This window comes from Neofelis nebulosa, chromosome 17 (genome assembly GCF_028018385.1).
Source record: "Neofelis nebulosa isolate mNeoNeb1 chromosome 17, mNeoNeb1.pri, whole genome shotgun sequence".
Classification (NCBI taxonomy): Eukaryota; Metazoa; Chordata; class Mammalia; order Carnivora; family Felidae; genus Neofelis; species Neofelis nebulosa.
Genome location: NC_080798.1, coordinates 13979665 through 14003427, shown reverse-complemented (window position 1 = coordinate 14003427; position 23763 = coordinate 13979665). Strand labels below are relative to the sequence as shown.

The 23763-nt window shown below is 53.2% G+C and overlaps 2 protein-coding genes across 4 annotated transcripts in view; both read left to right on the top strand.

Moving 5' to 3' along the window:
• Positions 1 to 2781: 2781 nt before the first annotated feature.
• On the top strand, positions 2782 to 14564 carry LOC131499352 (cytochrome P450 2S1). The gene is given in 10 exon segments (XM_058707299.1): positions 2782 to 3211; positions 4301 to 4466; positions 6336 to 6485; positions 6941 to 7101; positions 7237 to 7416; positions 9597 to 9738; positions 10974 to 11161; positions 12994 to 13135; positions 13230 to 13402; positions 13404 to 14564. Coding segments are annotated over 10 exon segments (1860 nt in total). The 5' UTR covers positions 2782 to 3040; the 3' UTR covers positions 13791 to 14564.
• Positions 14565 to 21539: 6975 nt separating this feature from the next.
• AXL (AXL receptor tyrosine kinase) overlaps positions 21540 to 23763 on the top strand; it is a 28355-nt gene continuing 26131 nt past the window's right edge. For 2 of the 3 annotated variants that reach the window (XM_058709639.1, XM_058709637.1), the window contains exons 1-2: positions 21540 to 22065; positions 23256 to 23478. In XM_058709639.1, the coding sequence (XP_058565622.1) occupies positions 22002 to 22065; positions 23256 to 23478 (287 nt within the window). In that variant the 5' untranslated portion in view covers positions 21540 to 22001. Of the gene's footprint in view, positions 22066 to 22460; positions 22477 to 23255; positions 23479 to 23763 lie in introns of those variants that run through there. The other variant, XM_058709640.1, reaches the window with a different exon arrangement.

The following is a 23763-nucleotide window of genomic DNA, read 5'->3' as shown; positions in this document are numbered from 1 at the left end:
TCTCTCCTTAGCTAAGACCAGAAGTGTTTGCATTTGACAGGCTGACCTTGATTCCTTCCTTTGCTGTCACACCCAATTTGTCAGCAAATCCTACAGGCTCTACCTCCTCATACATCCCAAATATATCCATTTCCTTCTTTCCCCACTGCCGCCCACCCTGCTTCAAGCCATTGGCATCACTTACCTGGACCTTACTTGCCTTGGGTTCTTTGCTTTTTCTTCATCTGCTCCCCAGTCGCCCACAATTCATTCACCGGAGGGTAGCCCAAAAGATCCTTTTAAAATGCAAAAAGAGGGGCACCTGGGTGGCTCCGGTTGAGCCTCCAACATCAGCTAGTGAGTTCAAGCCCCGCATTGAGCCCTGTGTCAGGCTCCGTGCTGACAGCTCGGAGCCTGGAGCCTACTTGGGATTCTGTGTCTCCCTCTCTCTCTGACCCCCCTGGCTTGTGCTCTGTCTTTCTCTGTCTCAAAAATAAATGAACATTAAAAAAAATTAAAATAAAATAAAATGCAACGAGAAAACTAATCTAGGAGAAAGTAGTGATCAGTGCAGTGGGTGGTGGGGGGTACTGATTGGGGAGGAGGAGGGGGGAGGTTTCTGGGAAGATGGTAACTCGCCATCCTGATAGGAGTTTGGGTTACACAGATGTAAGCAGATGAAATGCATCTTAAATACACTTGAGATTTGTACATTTCATAGTATGTAAACTTACCTGGGGTGGGGGGAAATGCCCTGGAAACAAATATTGAACTCTAGCAAATGATGCATGCTGATGTGTTTAGGAATGAAGTGTAGTAGTATCTGCAACTGTCTGAAATGCATCACAAAAAATCATAATAAGATGGATTGGTGGGGCAAGATGAATAGGTAAGCAACAAAGAAAGAATAGTTTTAATTTTTTTTAACGTTTATTTATTTTTGAGACAGATCATGAATGGGGGAGGGGCAGAGAGAGAGGGAGACACAGAATCGGAAGCAGGCTCCAGGCTGTGAGCCATCGGCCCAGAGCCCGACGCGGGGCTTGACGCGGGGCTCGAACTCACGGACCGTGAGATCGTGACCTGAGCTGAAGTCGGACGCTTAACCGACTGAGCCACCCAGGCGCCCCACAACAAAGAAAGAATAGTAATGATGAGGGAGCATAAGGCAAGCTGAGGGTAAAAGGGTAAAGCACAAAGTAACAATACCTCCCTCCCTCTACCCCCCCCCGCCCCCACCCCTGAAAGTGGGATATGTGTGATATTCCTCAAGCTCTCCTGACAGCCAAAGAATAAAGGAAAAGGCAGAAAATAAATGGTGGAATAGATAGAGATCACAGAACCAGAGTATCCAATGGTTTATAAATATCTTCCTAATTCTAAGAAAAAGACAATCTTATCAATAGCCTAATCTCCAGGAACTCCCTACTGTCTTGATGCTTTGCTAGACAGAAAAACAACCTTAGTTTGACAATAGCTAGGCCTCCAGGAACCTGTGAGTCCTCTTTAGCACATGGAAATCCCTTTAAGAAACTTCCTCTTGACTTTCTCTCCTCAGCCCCATAGTATGTAACCAGCCACTCTGCACAACCCCAATGCAGCTCTTTCTGCCCACGGGTCCTGTCCCGGTGCTTTCATAAAATCATCTTTTTTGCACCAAAGAGGTCTCAAAAATTCTTTCTTGGCCATCAGCTCTGGACCCCCATCACTCCAAAACCCCATCCGTAAAATGTTTTTGGTGGAATCTAGGTGGTGAATATGCAGGTGTCTACTGTATGTTTGAAAGTTTTCATAATAAAATGTTTCATGAAAATGCAAAGCAAACTAGTGCTGCTTATGCCAGAAACCCTTCACCTGCTTCCTTTTGCAGGACAAACTATGCAGATAAGTTTTCTAGGACCCTGCATACCTCCCTGTTGATCTCATCTCCCACATGCAATCTTTGATGCAACAAATATTTATGGAGAACCTCCCGTGCTCCAGGCACTGCTCTAGACACAGGGGATACAGCTTTGAACCAAGCAGCATGGACTTGACTTTGGAACGGTCTTCCTCAAGCAGCTCATTCCGGTCCAAACCCTTGAACAACTGGAGATTATCTTAATTTAAGACTTCACTTGCATGTCAATATAAGCTCAGGGAGGGCAGGACCCTTCTCTCTTACTTATAGCTGCATCTCTGGGTCTAGAACAGTCTTGTTTACAGTTAGACCTCAATAGCAATTAAGTTGAAAGAATATTAGCTAACATTTATTTGATACTTGTTATACACGCACCTGGACCTCTTTGAAGTTGTTTACACATGAATTTATTAATCCTTAAAACGATCCCCATTTTTCAAGAGTTAACAGAGGCACAGAGAAGCTAGGCTGTGAACTCAAGCACTCTGGCTTCAGATAGCATGTCCCTAACCATTATACGATACCAAGTGAATGAATGATGGAGTCAGTCAATCCTTCTGAATGGCCGGGAATTCAAACCCCAGCTCTGCCGCTTGTTAGCTGTGTGGCCTGGGGTCAGCCGATTTATCTCCCTGGACCTCAGATGTTTTATTGTTAAAGGTCAGGTCCTCCTCCTAGTTCACCGTGAAGATGTAAGAAAGATGCTGGAGGAAATCGGCTCAAAGACGCGCGCACGCACAAGCGAACGCACACCCCGACAGCCTCGAGGAGGGAGGTGGAAGCTGGGGAGGGCGGCCGCGGGTCACCTCTTCAGGCACGGGGTGTGGCCTCCTGGAGACAGCCAAAGTCTCCGGCTCCCGGGCTCCTCCAGTGTGCCCACGCCCTACCTGGGGCCCCGGGCGCTGTCTCCGCCCCCCGAACCTAGGTGACCTGGTAGATACCCGTTCGAGAGCGTGTCCCCACACACCCGGCGGCCGCAGGGGTCTCGAAGAAAGAAATCCGGCGGCGGGGAGAGAATCCTGCCCGTAGGTAGGGGGAGGGGCTGGCTGCCCCGCCCCTCGCCGCCGGATTTCGACCGCGAGGAGCCGCCCGGCTCCCGCCCCTAGCTGGCCCAGCCGCGTGGAGTGTCTGGGAACCAGGAGAAGGAGCCAACCCGCCGAGATGGAGGCGGCCAGCACCGGGACGCTGCTGCTGGTGCTGCTGCTGCTCTTGGTGCTGACGCTGGCGCTGCCCCGGACCCCGGGCCACCTGCCCCCGGGGCCCATGCCGCTGCCGCTGCTGGGGAACCTCCTGCAGCTCCGGCCCGGGGCGCTGTACTTGGGGCTCTTGCGGGTGAGGGGCGGCGGGGACGCCCTGGTTGGGGCGGGGGTCCGGGGCCAAGAGAGGGAGGGGGCCCCAGGAGAGAGAGAAAGCGGAGTGCCAGAACAGACAGGCCCTTGGGTATCCTAGAGGAGGCAGGCGAAGGGTGCAAGGGCGAAGGGGTTATGGGCGTTCTGGGGTGGGGCAGGGCTCCGGAGCTGAGAAGGGTGGAAGAGGGCGCTGGGGTGAGAGGACCCTGGGGTGTGGGGCCAGGGCTAGGAGGAGCAGAATCCTAGAGAGGATGAGAGCAGGGGAGCAGGATCCAGTGGCAGAGGGGTCCACAGAATCCTGGGAAGGTGCTAGAAGCAGGGGATTAAAGCCAGAGACTGGGAGAGAGCCCTCTAGCAGCAGAGAAGCTGATGAAGGGAAGCCTGTCCCAGGGGGGAGAGGTAGCTGGGGAGGGGCAGAAAAGAAAAGGGGAGCGGTCGCTGGCGGGAAGGGGAGGTTTGGCTGGAGAGTTCCAGGTATTTGTCTGCAGAGAATAGGGGCGTGGGAGTGCTGTTTGCATGGGACTCAGCTAGGAGGGACCTGGAAGTCTCCAGAACAGCAGGGAAAGAGGGCAAGAAAGAAGGCCAGAGGTTCCCCATTCAAAAGGAGTCTGGGGGACTCCAGAACATGGGGAGGGGGAGGGGGGTCTTGGGGAAAGATTTGGCAGGTGCCCAGCAGTGTCTGCTCCAAAATCTGAGGGTTTAGCAGTGATTGAAAAGGGTGGCTAGTTTGGGGGTAGGGGAAGAACTGAGCAATCAGGAGAGGTCAGAGTCTCAGCTGCCCATTTTTGCTGTCATATGTCTGAGTTGGGAGGTAGGGGTGGTTCTGGGTTGTCCCCGGGTCTGAACCGGGGTCTCTGTAGGAAATAAGGAGTTGAGGACTCTATGGGGAGGGGGCCTGAGAGCCTGATGCAGAAAGAGAACTGAGTCTCCCAAGGGGGCTATTTCCATCTGGAGGGGAGGGGGTTCCTCCTAGGTGCTTCATTCAGTGATGGGGCTGTGATGGGGACATCTAAACTGAAAGAGGCCATAGCCTGTCCCTCAGCACCTGCCCCTTCTCCTTCCCTACCCCCAGCTAAGTAAGAAGTATGGACCAGTGTTCACCGTGTACCTGGGTCCCTGGCGGCGCGTGGTGGTCCTGGTTGGGCACGAAGCTGTCCAGGAGGCCCTGGGAGGTCAGGCTGAGGAGTTCAGTGGGCGGGGGATGCTGGCAACGCTGGACGGGACTTTCGAAGGCCATGGTGAGTCATGAGCAGGGCTGGAGACCCCTGGCTCCTTCCCTTAGAGCCTGCTACCACTTAACTGGTATGATTTTTTGTGCGTGACTTAGTGTCCCTGAGCCTGTGTTTCCTCATCCATGACATGGGGTGATAATAGCACTTGCTGAGGTCCTGCTGAGGATTGAATGAGCCCTGGGCCAGGGTGTAGCGATGGCATCACTGCTCCAGGTCAAGCCCCCAGGGCTGGGAGAGACCAGGAGAGCTTTCTAGGCACTGGGAATGGGTGGGAACACTTCATGTTATAAAAATTATTCTCTGCTAAGCCTGGAAGTAGGAGCCTGGTGTTGGGCACTATCGGGACACAGCAGTGACCTAGAGCTTGTTAGCCACTGGGGAGAAAGACCCAGGTAGTGACAGGCCAGAGAGGTCAGGCCTAGGATGGGGAAGGCAGAGAAGCCAGGGCCAGGACAGAGGAAGCCCTGGGACTTCTGGAACCTGAAGAGGCACCTGACCCAGCCTGTTTGGTGGGAGATGTCCAGGGAGTCTTGAAAGACGGGTTGTCTGAGCTCAGACTCCTAGGATGAGTGGGAAGGGCATTCCAAGCAGAGACTAGCATGTAGGAAAGCATGGGAGGTGAGAGAAGAAGCATCCATTCACTCATTAAATTGACAAATCTCTATCATGCCTGGCCCTATAGTGGGTACTGGGGACACAGAGATGTCCAAGACAGATGTGGCATCCTGTCTTACTGTAGGAGAGGTGGGCTTGTCATGAGACTGGAGGGAGAGAATGGAATTCTGCAACCTGCCTTCAGCTCTGACAGCAGGACACAAGGGAACTATACTGGAAGGGGGAAGGGAGGGAGACCGGGAGGAATCAAGGAAGGCTTCTCAGAGTAGGGGACAATTGCAATGAGACCTGAAGGAGGAATGGAATTAGTTCAGCGAGAATGGAGAGTGAGTGATCCAGACGGGGAGGGGGGGGCGGGGGGGGCGAAGCCTAGAGGGGGGATCCTGACAGCACTGAGGAAGCAAGAGAAGCCCAGTTCAATTGCAGCAGGATGAGTAAGAAAGCTGGAGAAGTGGGTCATGCAGGGCCTGAGTCACACCAGAGCGCTTGGTTTTGGGTTTTTCTGGGAGCTGTAGATGGAAGTAGGGATGGAGTATGGTCAGAGCTAGAAAGATCCTCGGGTTGCTTTGTAGGAGCCCAGGGAGGGGACTCTGCTGGGCTGGAGCTGAGGCCGTGGGAAAGGGAGGGGGGTGGCTGGGAGAGGTTTCCAGGGCTCTGGACAGGGGCCGGGGCCGGGGAATGGTGGGCTGAAATGAGAAGGAGGAGAGGTGCGGAGGCCAGTTTGGGACACCCAGAAGGCCACTAGGGGCCAGCACTGCACAGGTGAGATGCTGAATTCAGAGAAGGCAAGGTTTTTATCTAATGCAGACCCTTAGCTGAAGGAGGAAGAGTCAGTTCCATGTTCCTCCCTCCTGCTTCAGTTTCCAGCTTCCAAATGACGTGGGGCAGGGGACCCCATGGTACTCCGTAAATGTTGGGAAGGAAGGAGGAAGAGGAAAGAGAGATAAAAGGACTCCAGGGGAGGGGGGACGTGAAAAGAGGAATAAAAAGATAAATGCAAGGAAGAAGTCCTCACTCATCCTGGTTCCTCACAGAACATGAGTGACCGGCTTCTCAGGAGAATGTCACCCTCTGACCCAAGGTTAGGCATTTACTGAGTACTTACTGGAGTCCCCTGCCAGTCCCCTGGGCCAGGCTGATAACGGACTCGGGACAGGACCTTCCGAGTCCCCCTTGGGCACGTCATTGGGAGGAAGGGAGCAGTCCTGGGGGTTGGGGGGGAGGGGGCCAGTCCCTCCTTGAGTCCAGCCTTCTGTGCAGGGGTTTTCTTCTCCAATGGGGAGCGATGGAGGCAGCTGAAGAGGTTCACCACACTCGCGCTGCGGGACCTGGGCATGGGGAAGCGAGAAGGCGAGGAGCTGATCCAGGCGGAGGCCCGGTGTCTGGTGGAGGCATTCCAGGGGACAGAAGGTCAGCAGGGTGGGGTGAGCCTGGGGTGCCCTATGGTGTGCCCGAGGGTGGGGAGGACCTTCCCTCTGGCGCTGGGCTGAGGGCTCTGTTCGCCTCCTGGAGCGCCTCCTCCACCTTCTGTCTCTGTCCTCATGTCTCTCCAGGGGTCTCAGTGCCCCTGGTGCTGCCACATCACTCTTAGTGCTTCTTTTCTTTCTCGATTTTTCTGTTTCTCTCTCCTATAAGTCTGTCTTTCTCTGTCTCTCTCCCTATCCATCTTTCTCACTCAGTCTTTCCTGGTCTCTCTTTCCCTGTCTCTTTCTCCGTCTCTCCCTGTCTCTCTGTCTGTCTCTTTCCCCTTCTGTTTCTTCATCTGTCTTTCATCCCCCTGTCTGTCTCTCTCTATGCCTGTCTCCCTCCGGTCAAGTCTGGCCCCCTGTCCGTCACAGCCCTCCTCCCTGCCCCCTCCTCCTCAGGACAGCCATTTGACCCCTCCCTGCTGCTGGCCCAGGCCACCTCCAACATCATCTGCTCCCTTACCTTCGGCCTCCGCTTCCCCTATGAGGATGAGGAGTTCCAGACCGTGGTCCGGGCAGCTGGTGGCGCCGTGCTGGGGATCAGTTCCCCATGGGGCCAGGTACGTGGGTGGGACCCCTCTTCTTCCCCAAAGGTTCCTGCCTACCTTTCCCAGGTAACCCCCAGAGCACCCCTCCATGCTGGTGCAGGGCCAGGCCCCATGGAAATAGCTGTCCTTCTCCCCCGCCCCTCGCAGGCCTACGAGATGTTCTCCCAGCTCCTGCAGCACCTGCCGGGCCCCCACACACAACTCCTTGGTCACTTGAGCATCCTGGCCACCTTTGCCATCCAGCAGGTGCAGCGACACAAGGGGAGCCCGGACACCTCCGGGCCCGCGTGCGACGTTGTGGATGCCTTCCTGCTAAAGATGGCAGAGGTGGGGGAAGGTCAGGGTTGGGGGGCCTCCTGAATGGGGCTGGCGGCCAGGCTGGGGCCCACTCTGGTATAGCTGGAATCTGTCAGGCCTCCCTCTCTCTCTCCCTCTCCCTTTCTCCCTCTCTCTCTCTGACCTTAGCCCCCTGTGCAGGCCCCACCTGTACAGTATCCCACTGTACCCCACCCCAAGACATGTCAAGTAAAATCACTTGATTATGAGACCTGTGATACCAAATTACAGGAATAAAGTCCACTTCCTTCATTCAATAAGAACAATATATTATTACAAGGAAATTGCAATGAAGGTTAAGCCTATGGAAATAACTACTTTTGAATTATCCAAACTTTGGAATTGTGGAAGACATTCAGGGCCACATCCTTGGAATAAATGCAGCCACCCTGTTCATGGAGAGACAGAACATTTTTCTTAACCTCGTACCCCATTTCCTTCTACTTTCATTTTCTAAATGAAACAAAATTTTTGAAATCGTGGTAAAGCGCACATAAAATTTACCACCTTAACCATTTTTTTTGGTAAAGATTTTATTTCTAGGAGGCACCTGGGTGGCTCAGTCGGTTAAGCGTCTGACTCTTGATTTCGGCTCAGGTCACGATCTCAAGGTCATGGAATCAAGCCCCACGTCAGGCTCTGCGCTCACAGTGTGGAGCCTGCTTGGGATTCTGTCTCTCCCTGTGCCCCGCGCACTCCCTCTCCCTCCCTCTCTCTCAAAATAAATAAGTAAATATTAAAAAAAAAAAAAAAGATTTTATTTTATTTATTTATTTTTTTTCAACGTTTTTTTAATTTATTTTTGGGACAGAGAGAGACAGAGCATGAACGGGGGAGGGGCAGAGACAGAGGGAGACACAGAAGCGGAAACAGGCTCCAGGCTCTGAGCCATCAGCCCAGAGCCTGACGCGGGGCTCGAACTCACGGACCGCGAGATCGTGACCTGGCTGAAGTCGGGCGCTTAACCGACTGCGCCACCCAGGCGCCCCAAAGATTTTATTTTTAAATAATCTCTACATCTAACGTAGGGCTCGAATTTACAACCTCTGGGTCAAGAATCACATGCTCCTCCCACCACGAGCCAGGTGCCCCCTACCTTGACCATTTTTAAGTGTCAAGTCCAGTAGTGTTAATATATCCACATTGTCGTGCAGAAAATCTCCAGAACTTTTTTTTCATCTTATCAAACAGAAACTCTCTACTTGGTTAAGGACTCCCCAGCCCCCTCCCAGCCCCCAGCAACCACCTTTCTCCATTCTGTCTCTATGAGTTTGCATGTTCTAGGGACCTCATGTAAGTGGTTTGTCCTTTTGCGATTGGCTTATCTCGCTTAGCGTGATATCCTCAAGGTTCATCCATGTTGTAGCCTGTAACAGCATTTCCTTCCTTTTTAAGCCTTTTTAAGGCTGAGTCCTTATTCCACCGCATGGATAGACCACACTGGGCTCATCCATTCATCTGTCAGTGGACACTTGAGCTGCTTCCTCCTTTGGTCTGTTATGAATCACGTTGCTATGAACAAATACCTCTTCAAGATCTTGCTTTCCATTTGTTGGGTTCCCTGCCCAGAAGTGGAAATGCTAGATCATACCATAATTCTATTTTCATTAAAAAGAAATTTTTTTAATGTTTGTTTATTTGGGGGGAGGAGCACAAGAGGGGGAAGGGGAGAGAGAGAAGGAGACACAGAATCCGAAGCAGGCTCCAGGCTCCTACTAGCTGTCTGCACCAAGTCTGACGCGGGGCTTGAACCTCACCAACTGTGAGATCGTGACCTGAGCCAAAGTTGGGCACTCAACAGACTGAGCCACCCAAGCGCCCCTTCTATTTTAATTGCTTAAGGAACCTCATACCATTGCCCATAGCTGCGCCATCTGACGTCCCCACTGAGGGTGACAGGGTTCCGGTTTCTCCACATCCTCACCACGTGCCATTTTCTGTTTGTTTGTTTTTTATAGTGGCCATGCTCTTTCATTTTCAAAAACATTCCAACCAAAGAAAATTAATATCAAGAGTCCACTTCCCAACTTGCCCAAACATTTATACAACCCCCCCCCCCCCGCCCCCGACAAAGCTTCAACTTGCTGTGTTGCAGCCCCAGGCGTGGCTGTGCTGGGCCTCTGCTCCCCACAGCCTGAGTTCTCTGAGCCCTTCTGCCTGGTTTCTTCCAGGAAGAGCAAGACCCAAACACAGAATGGACTGACAAGAACTTGTTGATGACAGTCATTTATCTGCTGTTTGCCGGGACGGTCACGGTCAGCACCACGGTCCGCTACGCCCTCTTGCTTCTGCTGAAATACCCTCAGGTCCAAGGTAGGAGCCTTTGGACCAGCCAGCCCTGGGAACGGAAGTGAGGGCTCAAGAGGAAGAATGTTCAGGAGAACGAGCTGGAGCCTGGTGGCGAGAATGAACCCGGCATTGGGGGTGTCTGACGAGCGAGAACTTGGGGGCGGTGGGGGCTGCAGGTTGATGTGTGAAGCGTAGTGAAATGAGAGGTGAGGCAGGGGGCCTTGTATGCCTGATCCTGAGCAATGGGGAACCACAGAAGGATGCTGAGCAGAGGAGGGCAGGGTTCAACTAGCCTTTTACAAAAAATCTTTCCGGGTGAAAGAAGATGCCGGGAGCCCAGGGAAGAGGATGGGATAGGGACCTGGGCAGGAGAGGACAGGCCTGGGCCAAGCTGTGGGGGGAGAAGAGGGGCTGGGTGAGCAGGTAGAGAATGACACGGGAGGCCCAGGGGATTTCGGGACCAGAGGGCCATGGAGGCACCCTGAGATGGGGACAGAAGGAACGAGGAGCTGTTTCAGGGGAGATGCTGAGGCCAGTTTAGGACAAGTGTAAGGGACCTGGGGCCACCTGGCGGGAGGCATCCACGAGGCCACAAGACATCCGGGTCAGGACTTAACAGGATCCTTGATCTCAGGGTCCTGAGTTCAAGTAGCATGTTGGGCATAGAGTTCACTTAAAAAGGGGAAGGGAGGGGCGCCTGGGTGGCTCAGTCGATTAAACAACCAACTCTTGGTCTCAAGTCAGGTCTTGATCTCAGGGTAGTGAGTTTGAGCCCCATGTTGGGTGTAGAAATTACTTAAAACAAAAACTAAGGTCATTAGGGCACAAGCAAGAAGCGAAAGATGACTGACTGGCTGAGAGGCAGAGCTGGGGGTGTGAGCTCTGGGAAAGCCCAGCATTTTGGAGTCAGGCAGCTGCATCAAATGCCCTCAAGCCAGTGGGGTGGGCTGACCTGGAAGGTGGCCTCAGCGGAATGGAGTCCGCTGTGACTTTAGCAATCTGGGCCTCAGTTTTCTCATGTGGGAAATGCGGATGGATAATGGTATCCCACCTCGCAGCATTGCTGTGGGAATTGAGAGGAGAGACCCTGTGCTCAGCACATAGGTCATGGGGACTCTGGCTCAGTGCGATCTGGGAACCTCCTCCCTGCCCACCAGCCTCACCCCAACCACCGCCACTTTGAGAAGATGGGGCTTCCAAGGGTAGGATCGCGGGGCCCACCCCACCTCTGACTCCAGCCTTCCTCTTCCTGGGTGCAGAGCGTGTCCGGGAGGAGCTGACCCGGGAGCTGGGGGCTGGCCGGGCGCCAGGCCTGGGGGACCGAGCCCGCCTCCCCTACACGGACGCAGTTTTGCATGAGGCGCAACGGCTGCTGGCTCTGGTGCCCATGGGAATGCCCCACGCCCTCACGAGGACCACCTGCTTCCGAGGGTACACCCTTCCCCAGGTGGGCGCCTGCACCCAGTGGTCGTCTCGGCCTCAGGCCTGAGTCTGTTGCTGTCTGTGTCTCTGACTTTTTCTGATTATTGGTCTCTCTCTGACATCCCTTTCTTGGTATCCCTCTCTCTTTCCCTGTCCTGTTTGTTTCTTTCTGGATGCATTTCTCTTGCCTTTGCCTCTGTCTCTGGGCCTCAGCTCCCTATCTGTCTAACGGATATCCTAATTCTACCTCCTTCCAGGGTGGCTGGGACAATCACAAGCCAGAGGTGACAGGGAAGCAATTTAGGAACTGCTGTAAACCCCCACCATCAAACCCCTCCCTCCCTTCTTCCTCACGCCCCGCCCAACTCCTGCCCTCCATTAGAGAGCAACTCGGAGCCAGCACCACCAGGGGGCGATGTCCGCCCGGGAACCCCAGGTGCCGTCGTCCCGCAAGCTGCTGCCTCCTCTTAGAATCAAACCCATAGTAGTTACGATCTGTTTTTTCTCTGGGACCTTGGGCAAATCACTTCACCCTCTGAACCACTCTCCACCCCTCTTCTACATCGGGAACAAAATGATATTAATTTGAGATCTTAAGGAACCTGCAAGACAATGCTTTGCAAAACACCAACTCCGCTCTTGGTGCAGGGTGTCGGGGGTTCCCCAGGGGTTCCCCGTTCGGCCTGCACTGCTAGTGCAGTGACTGTCGCAACTCTTGATAGTGATTATGTAAACAACAGGCATCAGTGATTAAGGACTTGCTCTCACCAGGTATCGTTCTAAATGCTTCACAAATATATTACCTTACTTAATCTTCATCCTTCAGAGCAACCCTACACTATTATGTCCGTTTTACAGATGAGGAAACTGTGGCCTTTAAAGATGAGAAGACTTGCTGGGATCACCCAGCCTACAATGGTAAAGGCAGGATTTACACTCAGGGCCTGTGCTTTAACCACAGTTACCTGCTTCTCTTATTTTAATAGCCATAGCATGAACCTGTGTTTTTTGGAGCCCCCCTCCACTGCACAGCCTTGGGAACCCTGTAACTGATCTCGACCGCCACTGGGAGGGGGCGGGGGAGGAGCGGGAGCTGGGCGGAGGGGAGTCGTCAGGGACAGCCCTCGCCTTCCCAGCCTTGGTTTTACCCCTGGAAGAGCACTGTGGGAAAGAGCTGGACTCTGGCCAGGTAGCTTAGGACAGCCACAGATGAATCACAACATACCCTCAAAGTTGAAAGACAAAATTAAAAAATAACAAACTCTGCTGTCACCGAATGGTGCCTTGGGCAAGTTGCTTAAGTTCTTTGGGCCTCTGTTTTCCCATCTTGAAAATGGGAGTCATGTCAGAAATACTTCCCAGCCTTGTGAAAAAGCTTTAGCGGATTCAAGTGTATGTTTGTGGATGTGAGACCAAGATACACATACATGTTACATAAGAGAGAATATATCAAAAATGCTTAATTGGGGTGCCTGGGTGGCTCAGTCGGTTACGCGTCCAACTTTGGCTCAGGTCATGATCTCGCGGTCAGTGGATTCGAGCCCTGCGTCGGGCTCTGTGCTGACAGCTCGGAGCCTGGAGCCTGCTTCGGATCCTGTGTCTCCCTCTCTCTCTGTCCTTCCCACACTTGCATTCTGTGTGTGTGTGTCTCTCTCTCTCTCTCTCTCAAAATAAACAAACGTTAAAAAAAATTTTTTTTAATGCTTAACAAAGTACCTGGCCCATAACAAGCCCTTGAAACACGTTGATGCCATTGTGTTTTGTGAACTGGAGTCCCTGACACTCCGGACTCTTGTGCTCTGCCCTCCTGTCTGGGTGGGGAGGGATATTTGTAACTTTGTTATTATTCCCCTTCAGGGCACCGAGGTCTTCCCCCTCCTCGGCTCTGTCCTGCATGATCCTGAGGTCTTCGAAAAGCCAGAGGAATTCAATCCAGACCGATTCCTAGATGCGGACGGACGGTTCCAGAAGCAGGAGGCATTCTTGCCCTTCTCCTTAGGTACTTGCTGGGCCTGTCCCTGCTCACCTGCCCATCCTCCCCACACCTGTGGGTGAGGAGGGCCGGCCCAGCTCTGTCTCCCTGTTCCCTGCAGGAAAGCGCGTCTGCCTCGGAGAGGGCCTGGCTCGGGCAGAACTGTTCCTCCTCTTTACCGCCATCCTGCAGGCCTTCTCCCTGGAGAGCCCGTGCCCGCCAGGGACCCTGAGCCTCCAGCCAGCCGTCAGCGGCCTTTTCAACATCCCCCCAGCCTTCCAGCTACAAGTCCGGCCCCACTGACCTCCACCCATCCTGTGGCCCCGATGACGGAGGGAGCCATGGGAGATGGTGGCCTTCTCATGGGGGTGGGCGTGAACACACTTGTGTCTCCAGAACCGCAAGTCCACACCACAGGCAGCCACATCCACACACCTGGAGCTGTTTTCTAGGGTCGGTCGCACAGATACTCAGCCTACACGTCCACAGGGCCACGCTCACTCAGCCCACGCAGCTGCCGAGACACGCAACCCCCCCCCCCCCCCACTTCACACGGCCACGGAAAGGCCCACGAGTCAACTCTGCCACACAGGCTTTCTGTAGTCACAGATTTAGTGCGTCTGGAGTCACGACCATGTACCCAGATAACACACCATCTCGTACACAACACAACTCCCCTTGATGTGCAACCCGCATGTGGGAGTTTGGCTCCTACCTTAACAAGCCACAGAAACAGCCTCTATGTTCAGGGCCCACACACCCTCTTCGCCCATCCAACTTACCAATGCTGCCAGTTCTGGGAGCCTGCTGCAGAGGGGAACGTCCCCCTTCCTGGGTCATGTCCCCACACAGAGAGACCGGCCCTGTCTTCAGCCCCAGCATACCCTCTATCTCGCAGCCACACTGCAATCCAGGCACATGGCCATCGCTGTCCGCATGCCCCCAACCTCTGAACCACATAGCCAGCCCACACATGACACCATCCCATTTCCAAGTATCTTCTCACTGAGACATGCCATTCCTGGGGAACACAGCCCTGGCCTCCTCCAGACCTTCAGCCCTCAAGGATACCCCTTTCCAAGCCCCTTGATGCTCAGATTCTCCCAAATATAAATATATCTCCGAGTGTGCAGTTGTGCGCACAGGCCTGGGAACCAAGGAAACTTGGACACACTGGACCCTCCGATCAGAGTCCCCCCCCCCCCCACACTCTCTTGTTTATGTAACCATGTTAAAAGCCTCCCCTGCCTGTCCCTCCACACATACACACTGACCCACCTCCCCTCCCCACGCCCCAGTTAGACCCGGTGAAAGGGGCTCGATGACCCAGTTGGGGCCAGATTCCAACTCCCGGTGTCAGGGAAGAGGCCAGTTCTGACGTCCTTGTGACTTGAAGGTCCCCATTTTGCAATAAAAGTTGATGTCTGGCCCCTGTCAGGGCCTGGTGTGCCTGTGACAGTGTCTGTCATTGTGAGTAAGGGGTGGGAATGGGGGGTCCGCCCCTCCCTCGAGGCTGGGCGGGGAGCTAAAAAACATGGCCCCCGCCCACCCTGGCTGTTGACATCAGTACACCAGATGTGGAGGGGGGAGGGGGGGCCTGTCCTGGGCCTCACTTCCGGTGAAGCTGATGTGGGGAGCGGGGTGCGGGCAGGGAGAAAGTAACAGGCTGAACTGCAAGCCTGGGGTGGGGCGGGGGGCCCAGCCAGGGAGAGCCTACAGGTGAAGTTCCAGATCCCGGCCCTGGGAACTTTCCCAGTCTGAAAGCTGCCTGCCGGAACAGCATTCCTGACCCAGCTTTGCCTCTTCCACAGGCTCTTTTCCTCCTGCCTTCCCGTCACAAGGAAGGGAAGTTTTCAAACACAAAAATAGAGAGAATGGTGTAATGAACCCCTGTGCCCATCACCTGGCCTCATTGATAACCATCAACTTTCTGCTAGTTTTTTTTTTTTATTTGCCCATCACCTGGCCTCATTGATAACCATCAACTTTCTGCTAGTTTTCTTTTCTTTCTTTTTTTAGTTTATTTATTTATTGTTTGAGGGAGAGAGAGCACACATGAGTAGGGTAGGGGCAGAGAGGGGGAGGGAGAGAATCCCAAGCAGGCCCCCCACTGTCAGCGCAGAGCCGGATGTGGGGCTTGAACTCAGGGACCATTAGATCATGACCTGAGCCGAAATCAAGAGTCAGACGCTTAACCGACTGAGCCACCCAGGTGTCCTAGTTTTATTTCTGCTATCACTCGGTTACGACTAAGATTTTATTTTTATTTCTTTTTTTAAGCCAAACCTAAAGTTTATTTATTTTGAGAGAAATAGAAAACACATGTGCGCACTCTCTCTCTGTCAAAAATAAACATTTATTTAAAAAAAAAAAAAAAAAAAGGAAGAAGAAGGAGCACCTGGATGGCTCAGTCAGTTAGGCATCCGACTCTTGGTTTCGGCTCAGGTCATGATCTCAGGGTTCTGTGAGTTTGAGCCCCACGTCGGACTCTGTGCTGGTGGCATGGAGCCTCCTTGGGATTCTCTCTCTGCCCCTCCCCTACTCACGCTCTCTCTGTCTCTGTCAAAAATAAATAAACTGTAAAAAAAAAAAAAAAAAAATTATTGGACCCAAAGTGAAAATGTAGAATTAGTGTGGTCTTCAGTTTTGTGTGTGTTTATGGTAAAATACATATAACATTTATCATTTAACCATTCGTAAGTGTTTAAGTCAGTGGCATTAAATATATTCACAGTGTTGTGTAACCATCACCACTATATTCAAAAATTTTTATTATCCCCCCCCAAAGGACCCTTTACTACTAAGCAATAATTCCCCCCTTTCAATTTTACTTTTTTTTTTTTTTAACGCTTATTTATTTTTGAGACAGAGAGAGACAGAGCATGAACGGGGGAGGATCAGAGAGAGAGGGAGACACAGAATCTGAAACAGGCTCCAGGCTCTGAGCTGTCAGCACAGAGCCTGACACAGGGCTTGAACTCACGGACTGTGAGATCATGACCTGAGCCGAAGTCGGACGCTCAACCGACGGAGCCACCCAGTCACCCCTCAATTTTACTGTTTTAAAGTCCCAACAGGGGTGCCTGAGTGGTTCCGTCAGTCAAGGATCCTACTTTTGATTTAGGCTCAGGTCCTAGTCCCATGGTTCAAGGGATCCAGCCCCAAACTGGGCTCTGCGCGGACAGCATGGAGCCTGCTTGGGATTCTCTCTCTTCCTCTCTCTCTCTCTCTCAACATAAATAAAAAGAAATTAAAAAAAAAAAAAAAAGTCCCAACAAACACCTATTTCACCCCTTCTCACAATTACCAATTCTGTGGTCTCCATATTCACCTTTCCCTGATGGCCTCCTAAGGGTCCTTTATAGCTCAGTTTGTTCAAACAAGGATCCCATTTGAATATCTCTGGTCTTTGAGATCTATAGCCACCCCTCAACATGTGCACATCTGCTTGTTTTTTAAAGAAACTTAGGTCACTTGCCGTGTGCAAGGTTTCACATCCTGGATTTGACTGAAAGCATCTTTGTGGGGGCACTCGAGATGTCTTTCTACTCCAGGAATTTCCTGTAAGATGGGAATTCGGCCAGATTTGGGCTCATTCTGGCAAGAGCTCCCCACTGGAGGTGCTGGGGCCCTTCCTGGTACATCATGTCGCACTAATCCATGGCCCCATGTACCGCGGCCAGGTCCTGATCTCTCTCTTAAGAAGTTTCCTATCAACCTTTCACTTATTGGTCTTAGAACGATCCCTTTTTTTTTTTTTTAAGTTTATTTATTTTTGAGACAGAGAGCAAACATGAGTGGGGGAAGGGCAGAGAGTGAGGAGAATCCCAAGGGGCACAGAGATCAAACCAGGGGCACCTGGGTTACTCAGTCAGTTGACCTTCTGACTTTGGTTCAGGTCATGATCTCACAGTTTGGGAGTTCGAGCCCCGCATCAGGCTGGCTGCTGTCAGCACAGAGCCCACCTTGGATCTTCTGTCCCCCTCCTCTGCCCCTTCCCCGCTGGTGCTCTCTCTCTCTCTCTCTCTCAAAATAAATTAACGTTAAAAAATAATAATAAAAGAACCAAAAAGATCAAACCAGGTCCCTCTCTGCTCAAAGCCCACCCCCCAGCCTCCCAGTGGAGAACTCTTCTGTGCTGTTGGTGGGAATACACATTGGGATCGCTATAATGATAAGCAGTATGGAAGTTTCTCAAAAAATTAAAAATAGAAATACCATATGACCCTGCAATCCTACTTCTGGGTATATATCCAAAGGAAACAAAACCAGTGTCTCCAAGAGTTATCTGCACTCCCGTGCTCATGGAAGCATTATTTACAGTAGCCAAAACAGAAACAACCCTACTGCCCCTCAGCAGACGAATGGATACAGAAAATGTGAAAAGAGGGGCGCCTGGGTGGTTCAGTCGGTTAAGCCTCCAACTTAGGCTCAGGTCATGATCTCGCGGTTCACGAGTTCGAGCCCCATGTCGGGCTCTGTGCTGACAGCTCAGAGCTCGGAGCCTGTTTCGGATTCTGTGTCTCCCTCTCTCTCTGTGCACCCCCCTCGCTATCTGTCTCTCTCAAAAATAAATAAACATAAAATGTGAAAAGAAAAAAGTAATAATAATAGGAGGTGCCCGGCTGGCTCAATCAATAGAGCACGCGACTCTTGATCTTGGAGTTGTAATTTTGAGCCCTGTGCTCGTGCCAAAATTACTTCAAAATATAAATCTCAAAAAAAAAAAAAAGTTCTCATCACAAGATTAAGAAAAATTAGTATCTGTGGTGACAGATGTTGATTAGACTTACTGAGGTGATCATTTCTAAATAGACACAAATATTGAATCATTACATTGGGCCCTTGAAAGTAATGTCGTATGTCCTCCTCCCTAGGCCAAGGTCCTCCTTGACCTTATCATCCATTCCAGACACGCGGGTCTCCTCCTTGAAGTTCTTCACATGCTTGCCTCCAGACCTTTGTACTGGCTGTCCGCTCTGCCTCCAATGCCCTTTCTTCATGACTCACTTGCTAATTAACTTCAGATCTCAATCACATCCTCAGAGGGGCCTCCCCTGACCACCCTGTGGTGTTTTTTTTTTTTAAGTTTATTTATTTTGACGGAGAGAGAGAGAATGTGCGCATGCAAGTGGGGGAGGGACAGAAAGAGGGGGAAAGGGAGAGAATCCCAAGCAGTCTCCACACTGTCAGCACAGAGCCCAATGTGAGGCTCGAACCCACGAACCGTGAGATCATGACCTGAGTCGAAAGCTCAACTGACTGAGCCACCCAGGCGCCCCCTGACCACCCTGTTTAAAATGGCACTCTTGGGGTGCCTGGGTGGCTCAGGAGGTTGAGCATCCAACTTCAGTTTCGAGCCCCACATCGGGCGCCATGCTGACAGCTCAGAGCCTGGAGCCTGCTTCGGATTCTGTGTCCCCCTCTCTCTCCGCCCCACCCCTGCTTATGTTCTGTCTCTCTCTTTCAAAAAAGATGAATAAACATTAAAAAATTAAAAAAAATTTTTTTTCAATGCTTTTTTTTTTAAATTTTTTAGTCAGATGCTCAAGTGACTGAGCCACCCAGGTGCCCCCCCCCCAAAATTTTTTTAATGGCACTCTCACTCCTTGGTATTCCCTCCCCTGCTTTGTGTTTCTCCGTTGCCCATAATGCACCCTGATAAACCTTTACCTGGTTGTTGTCTCTCTTCGCCTTGGAATATGAACTCCGTGAGGGCAGACATTTGTCTCCCTCGCTGTGGAATCCCCAGCCTCCGGCACACGGAACATTTCTGTCCACCCGTCCATTTCATTTTTTAAACGCATTTGGAAGTAAATTGCAAGCACGTAGTAGGTGCTCAGCAAATAGTTCTTGAGTGAGCAAACACAGATTCCAGTTGGCCATGCACACAGCCAGGTGCACAGAACTCTAGGTGTGCAGGGTCCCCCAGCGTGTTTATTTATTTTTATGTTTATTTATTTTTGAGAGACAGAGACAGACAGAGGTGTGAATGGGGGAGAGGCAGAGAGAGAGGGAGACACAGAATGTGAAGCAGGCTTCAGGCTCCGAACTGTCAGCACAAAGCTTGATTCAGGGCTCAAACCCAAGAACTATGAGATGATGACCTGAGCCAAAGTCAGACACTTAACCGACTGAGCCTCCCAGGCACCCCTCGCCCAGTGTATTTAAACCTTTGTTTTTAAAGTTTATTTATATTAAGAGAGAGAATCCCAAGCAGGGTCTGCACTGTCAGCACAGAGGCTGATTCGGGGCTCAAACTCATGAACCATGAGATCATGACCTGAGCTGAAATCAAGAGTCAGATGCTTAACTGACTGAGCCACCCAGGCACCCCTCTCCCAGTGTATTTAAACAAGTATTTAAACAAGTGGGCAAACCTTTGCACAAAATTTGTACCCCCCCCCAAAAAAAGCCACAATAATTAATTGGCCCCTTTATAGCAGGCCTTTTATAGGGTGGTACGGATGCAGTGGTGACCAAGATATACCCAGTCCCTGTCCTTTCAAAGCCCACAGAGCAGCAGGAGGAGACAGACATCAGACACATAATATATATGTGCCAATGAATATATCATGATGGCCCATGCTGTATTGCCAACAAAAAGGACAGAAGTGTTGAGAGTGGACAACAGGAGACCTAGATTAGACCAGGAAGAGCCGGCAGAGTCATAATTGAGGGGGGATGACCGACATGGGACTGGTGGGTGTGCAGGTGATAAGGACAAGGCCACAGAGCAGGGAGAGAAGCCTGGGGACAGGAATGGGAGGCTAGGTAGACAGGAAGGAACATGCAGTCAGCAGTTTGAGATTTCATCTTGGAAGGTCTGGGGCAAAGAAGGAGAAATATCTGATTCGGGATTGAGAAACATTTGTCTTGTGTCGCTGTCTACAGGTTAGAAGGAGGGACAGTGGTGGTGGCTGGGAGACCACAGAGGAGGCCAGGCTGAACCATGGTGAGGTCAAGGGGAGGACAGCAGCACCAGGTGGGAGAGAGGTTTATGAAGCTCCTCCATCCTGCATGGGGAGTTAGTCACTTACTGCAGGGAAGGGGCAGGGGGGGTTGTCCAAGAGGACCCTGAGGGTCTGGCCTTGGTGGCGGGATGGATGCTGACTCCATCACTGAGATGGGACACACAGGAGACAGCTCAGGGAAGCCTCTGGTGAAGAGCCCTAAGTGCCAGGCTGAGGGGCTGAGAGCTCAGCCCCAGCACAGTGGTGGGTCACAGTTAAGCAGGAGAGGGACAGGGTGAGAGCTGAGTTGCAGAAACAACCCTTTGGCCATGGGGAGGCAAGAAGGCCAGGGAGGGAAACCAGGGCATAGCCCTGTGGGGAAGGATGGGGCTAGACGATGGGGATGGGGAGGAGCCTACTGGTACACACAGAGATGAATGCCCAGCCCCCTCCTGCATAGACACCCAGGCTTGCAGAGACCCCCCCCCCCCCCCGCCCATGTACACAACACAGAGGGGCACAGAAACGGACAATCAGTTGAATCAACACACAGGCGCCAGGATGCACAGTCCCACCAGAGGGAGACAGCAAGGCGAGAGACCAACAGATGAGATGCAAAAACTCAAGGGCACCTTGTCAGCTGTGTTACCACGTGTGAAGAAGAACCGTACACGCACTGACCTCACATATCCTCCCTCTAGCCTACCAAATGGGTTCTATTCTTTAAGAATTTTTTAAAATCTTTATTTATTTCTGAGAGAGAGACACACACACGGAGTGAGGCGGGGGGGGGGGGGGGGGGGAAGAACAGAGAGAGAAGGAGACACAGAATCCGAAGCAGGCTCCAGGCTCTGAGCTGTCAGCACAGAGCCCGCTGCGGGGCTCGAACTCATGGAGTGTGAGACCATGACCTGAGCTGAAGTCGGACACTCAACCCACTGAGCCACCCAGGCCTGCCTATTCTTAGTCCCATCTTATAGATGGACAAACAGAGGCTGTGGGGGTGGGGGAGTCAATGGCAAGGTCACACAGTTAAAGGTAGAGCTGAGACTCCAACCCACATCTTCGGGCACCCCTGTGAGTGCCCATACGCTGGCGTCCTGTTTCTGCGCCCACATGGGTCTTTTTTTGTTACAAGGATCCATGTCTGTCCGAGTCTATCCAGGGGATGCCCACTGAGCCGCGTCTTCCCGTTCCTGGTTTCTGAGTTTCTGCAGGAACGGAGTTCCTGACCCAGCTTGTCTGAGTGGGTCCGTGGGCCAGCAACGTGCCCCTGCTTGTCCCCTGCTGTCCCAGCCTCTGTGTGTGGATGACATCTGAGTGTGTGTGTGTCCTCATCAGCGGCGCTGCGAGAGTGAGGGGGAGTGTCTGGCTGGGGCTGGGGCTGGGCTGGGGGTGGGGGTGGAGGCAGGGCAGAGGGGAGTCGCATAGGCTGAGAGGGGAGTGGAGTTCTGGAGGAATGTTTACCAGACACTGAGAGAGTCCAGAGGGACATCGCCCAGAGCCAGGATAACGAGCTTAGCCTCTCTGCCTCGCTGGCCCAGGATTAGGGGTCCATCCATCGGGGCCCCTTCCCCCTCCTCAGCCTCGCTCCGCTCCGGGGCCCCTTTAAGACAGGGCTGGTCCTCTCCTCCCCGGGTTAACCCCTCCAAGCCCAGGTGGCCCCCTGGGCTCCGTCCTGTGGGCGGAGGCAGAGGGGGAGCCAGGGGCGGGGAAAGGGTTGCCCGAAGTCTGGGAGGGAGAGTAGGAGGCAGGGGAGCAGGGGAGGCAGCCGCTGAGCAGAGCCGGCAAGGGGCCCTCCGTGGCAGGCAGGCAGTGCCAAATCCGGGGAGCCCGGAGCTGGGGGGAGGGCTGGGGACAGCCTGGCCCTGCCCCCACCCCCACGGCGTGCCCGGCAACTTCTGAGGAAAGTTTGGCATCGTTCGAGTGGTGCCCCGAGGATGGGCAGGGTCCTGCTGGCCTGGTGCTGGGCGCTGTGCTGCTGGGGGTGCGTGGCCCCCAAGGGTGAGTGCTAGGGGCCTGTGGGGGAAGGCCAGCGTGGCTGGGCTGGGGCAGGAGGGAGCGGAGTTGGGGGGGGGGGCTATGGCAGGTGTTGGGGGAGTCTGGGCCCGCTGGAGAAGTGTCTTCGGGACAACAGACAGGGAGACAGGGAGACACAGACACTAACGGAGAAAGGCGGGGGGTGGGGGGGGGTGGGGGGGTGGGGGGGGGTGGGGGGGGGTGGGGAGAAAGGGGCTCAGAGAGGAACAGGGTAAGAAACAGAAACTGGGAGGGTCAGAGACGGAAAGACATGGGCACAGAGGGAGACGGACAGACAGAGAAACTGGGGGCAGGAGTGGAGCTGGACTTAACTTGGGGGCCCTGGGGAGAGGACCTCAGCTGGGGGCTGCCCCGGAAGGAATCTTCCAGAAAGGAGTACTAAGTCAAGCAGTGGGATGAGGAGGGCTCCGGAGCTCTCAGGAAAACCCTCGCCACTGTCACCCCCCACTTGTCCTTACCCCATCACTGTCCACTCCATCTCTGGGCCAGGGGTCTCTGGCTGTAGCTTCACCTCCACCATCTCTGGGGGGCTTCATTCCTCTGTCCTGGTCTCTGTCTTCATCTCTCCCTATTTTCTAAGTGTCTCTATGATGTCGTCTCTCTGTCTGTTTCCCTCTGTGTCTCTCCCCCCAACTTTTTTTCCCCTCTCAGGGGTGTCTCTTTCCTCATCGCTTATTTTCTGTGTCTCTCCTCCAGTCTCCGTTCCCTGCTGTCTCCGACTCCTCATGCCTGACTTTGTCTGGCTTCTCTCCGTCTCTGTCTCTCCTTCCCTGTTACTCTCTCTCTCTCTCTCTCTCTTCTCTCCCTCCCCACCTCTTTTTCTTCCCCACCATCCACCAGCCCAATCCGGCAGGTCTCTAGAGACCCTAAGGGAGGGCAGCGGGGGCCGGGGCTGGCCCTGTCGGGCAGTCCAGGGCGTGGGAGGCTGCCAGATCCCCGGCCTACTTCCCAACAGACGTAGGATGGGGGCCCCTGTAGGAAGGATGGAGGCCGGACCCCAGTCTCCTGGGAAGGCTCCCATCCTCCCCCAAAGCCTCCACCCTCCACCCCACCCCCCCTGCTGAGGTCACTTTACAACTATGTGGGCCTAAGGGCCTGGCAGGCTGGGAGGAAAGTAGGGGTTCCTGAGCTAACTTTTGCCCATCTCCTTGCAGGCACACAGGCTGAGGCAGACCCTTTCGTGGAGAGTCCAAGGAACATCACCGGTGCCCGGGGACTTGTGGGGACCCTTCGGTGTGAGCTCAAGGTTCAGGGGGAGCCCCCTGAGGTGACCTGGCTTCGGGATGGACAGGTGTTAGAGCTGGCGGACAGTACCCAGATGCAGGTGCCCCTGGGCGAAGACGGGGAGGATGAATGGAAAGTGGTCAGCCAACTCAGGTGCTCAGCCTCCCCCTCCCAACCCCCCAGCCCCACCCTGACCAACCGCATGCCTCCTGACCCCTGTTTCCCCCCCCACCCCCGGACCTCCATCGCATGGCAGGTGAAAGGTTATGGGCAGGAGCCCCCCCGAGCTGGAACCCCAGTGTGGCCACTCGCTGGCTATGTGGCTTCGAGCATGTGATGTAACCCTGGGTTTCACTTTCCTCTTCTGTAAAATGAGTTAATAATAGTACCCACTTCTTAACCCCGAAGAGTTTCCAGTCCAGACCCCTTCTTTCAATT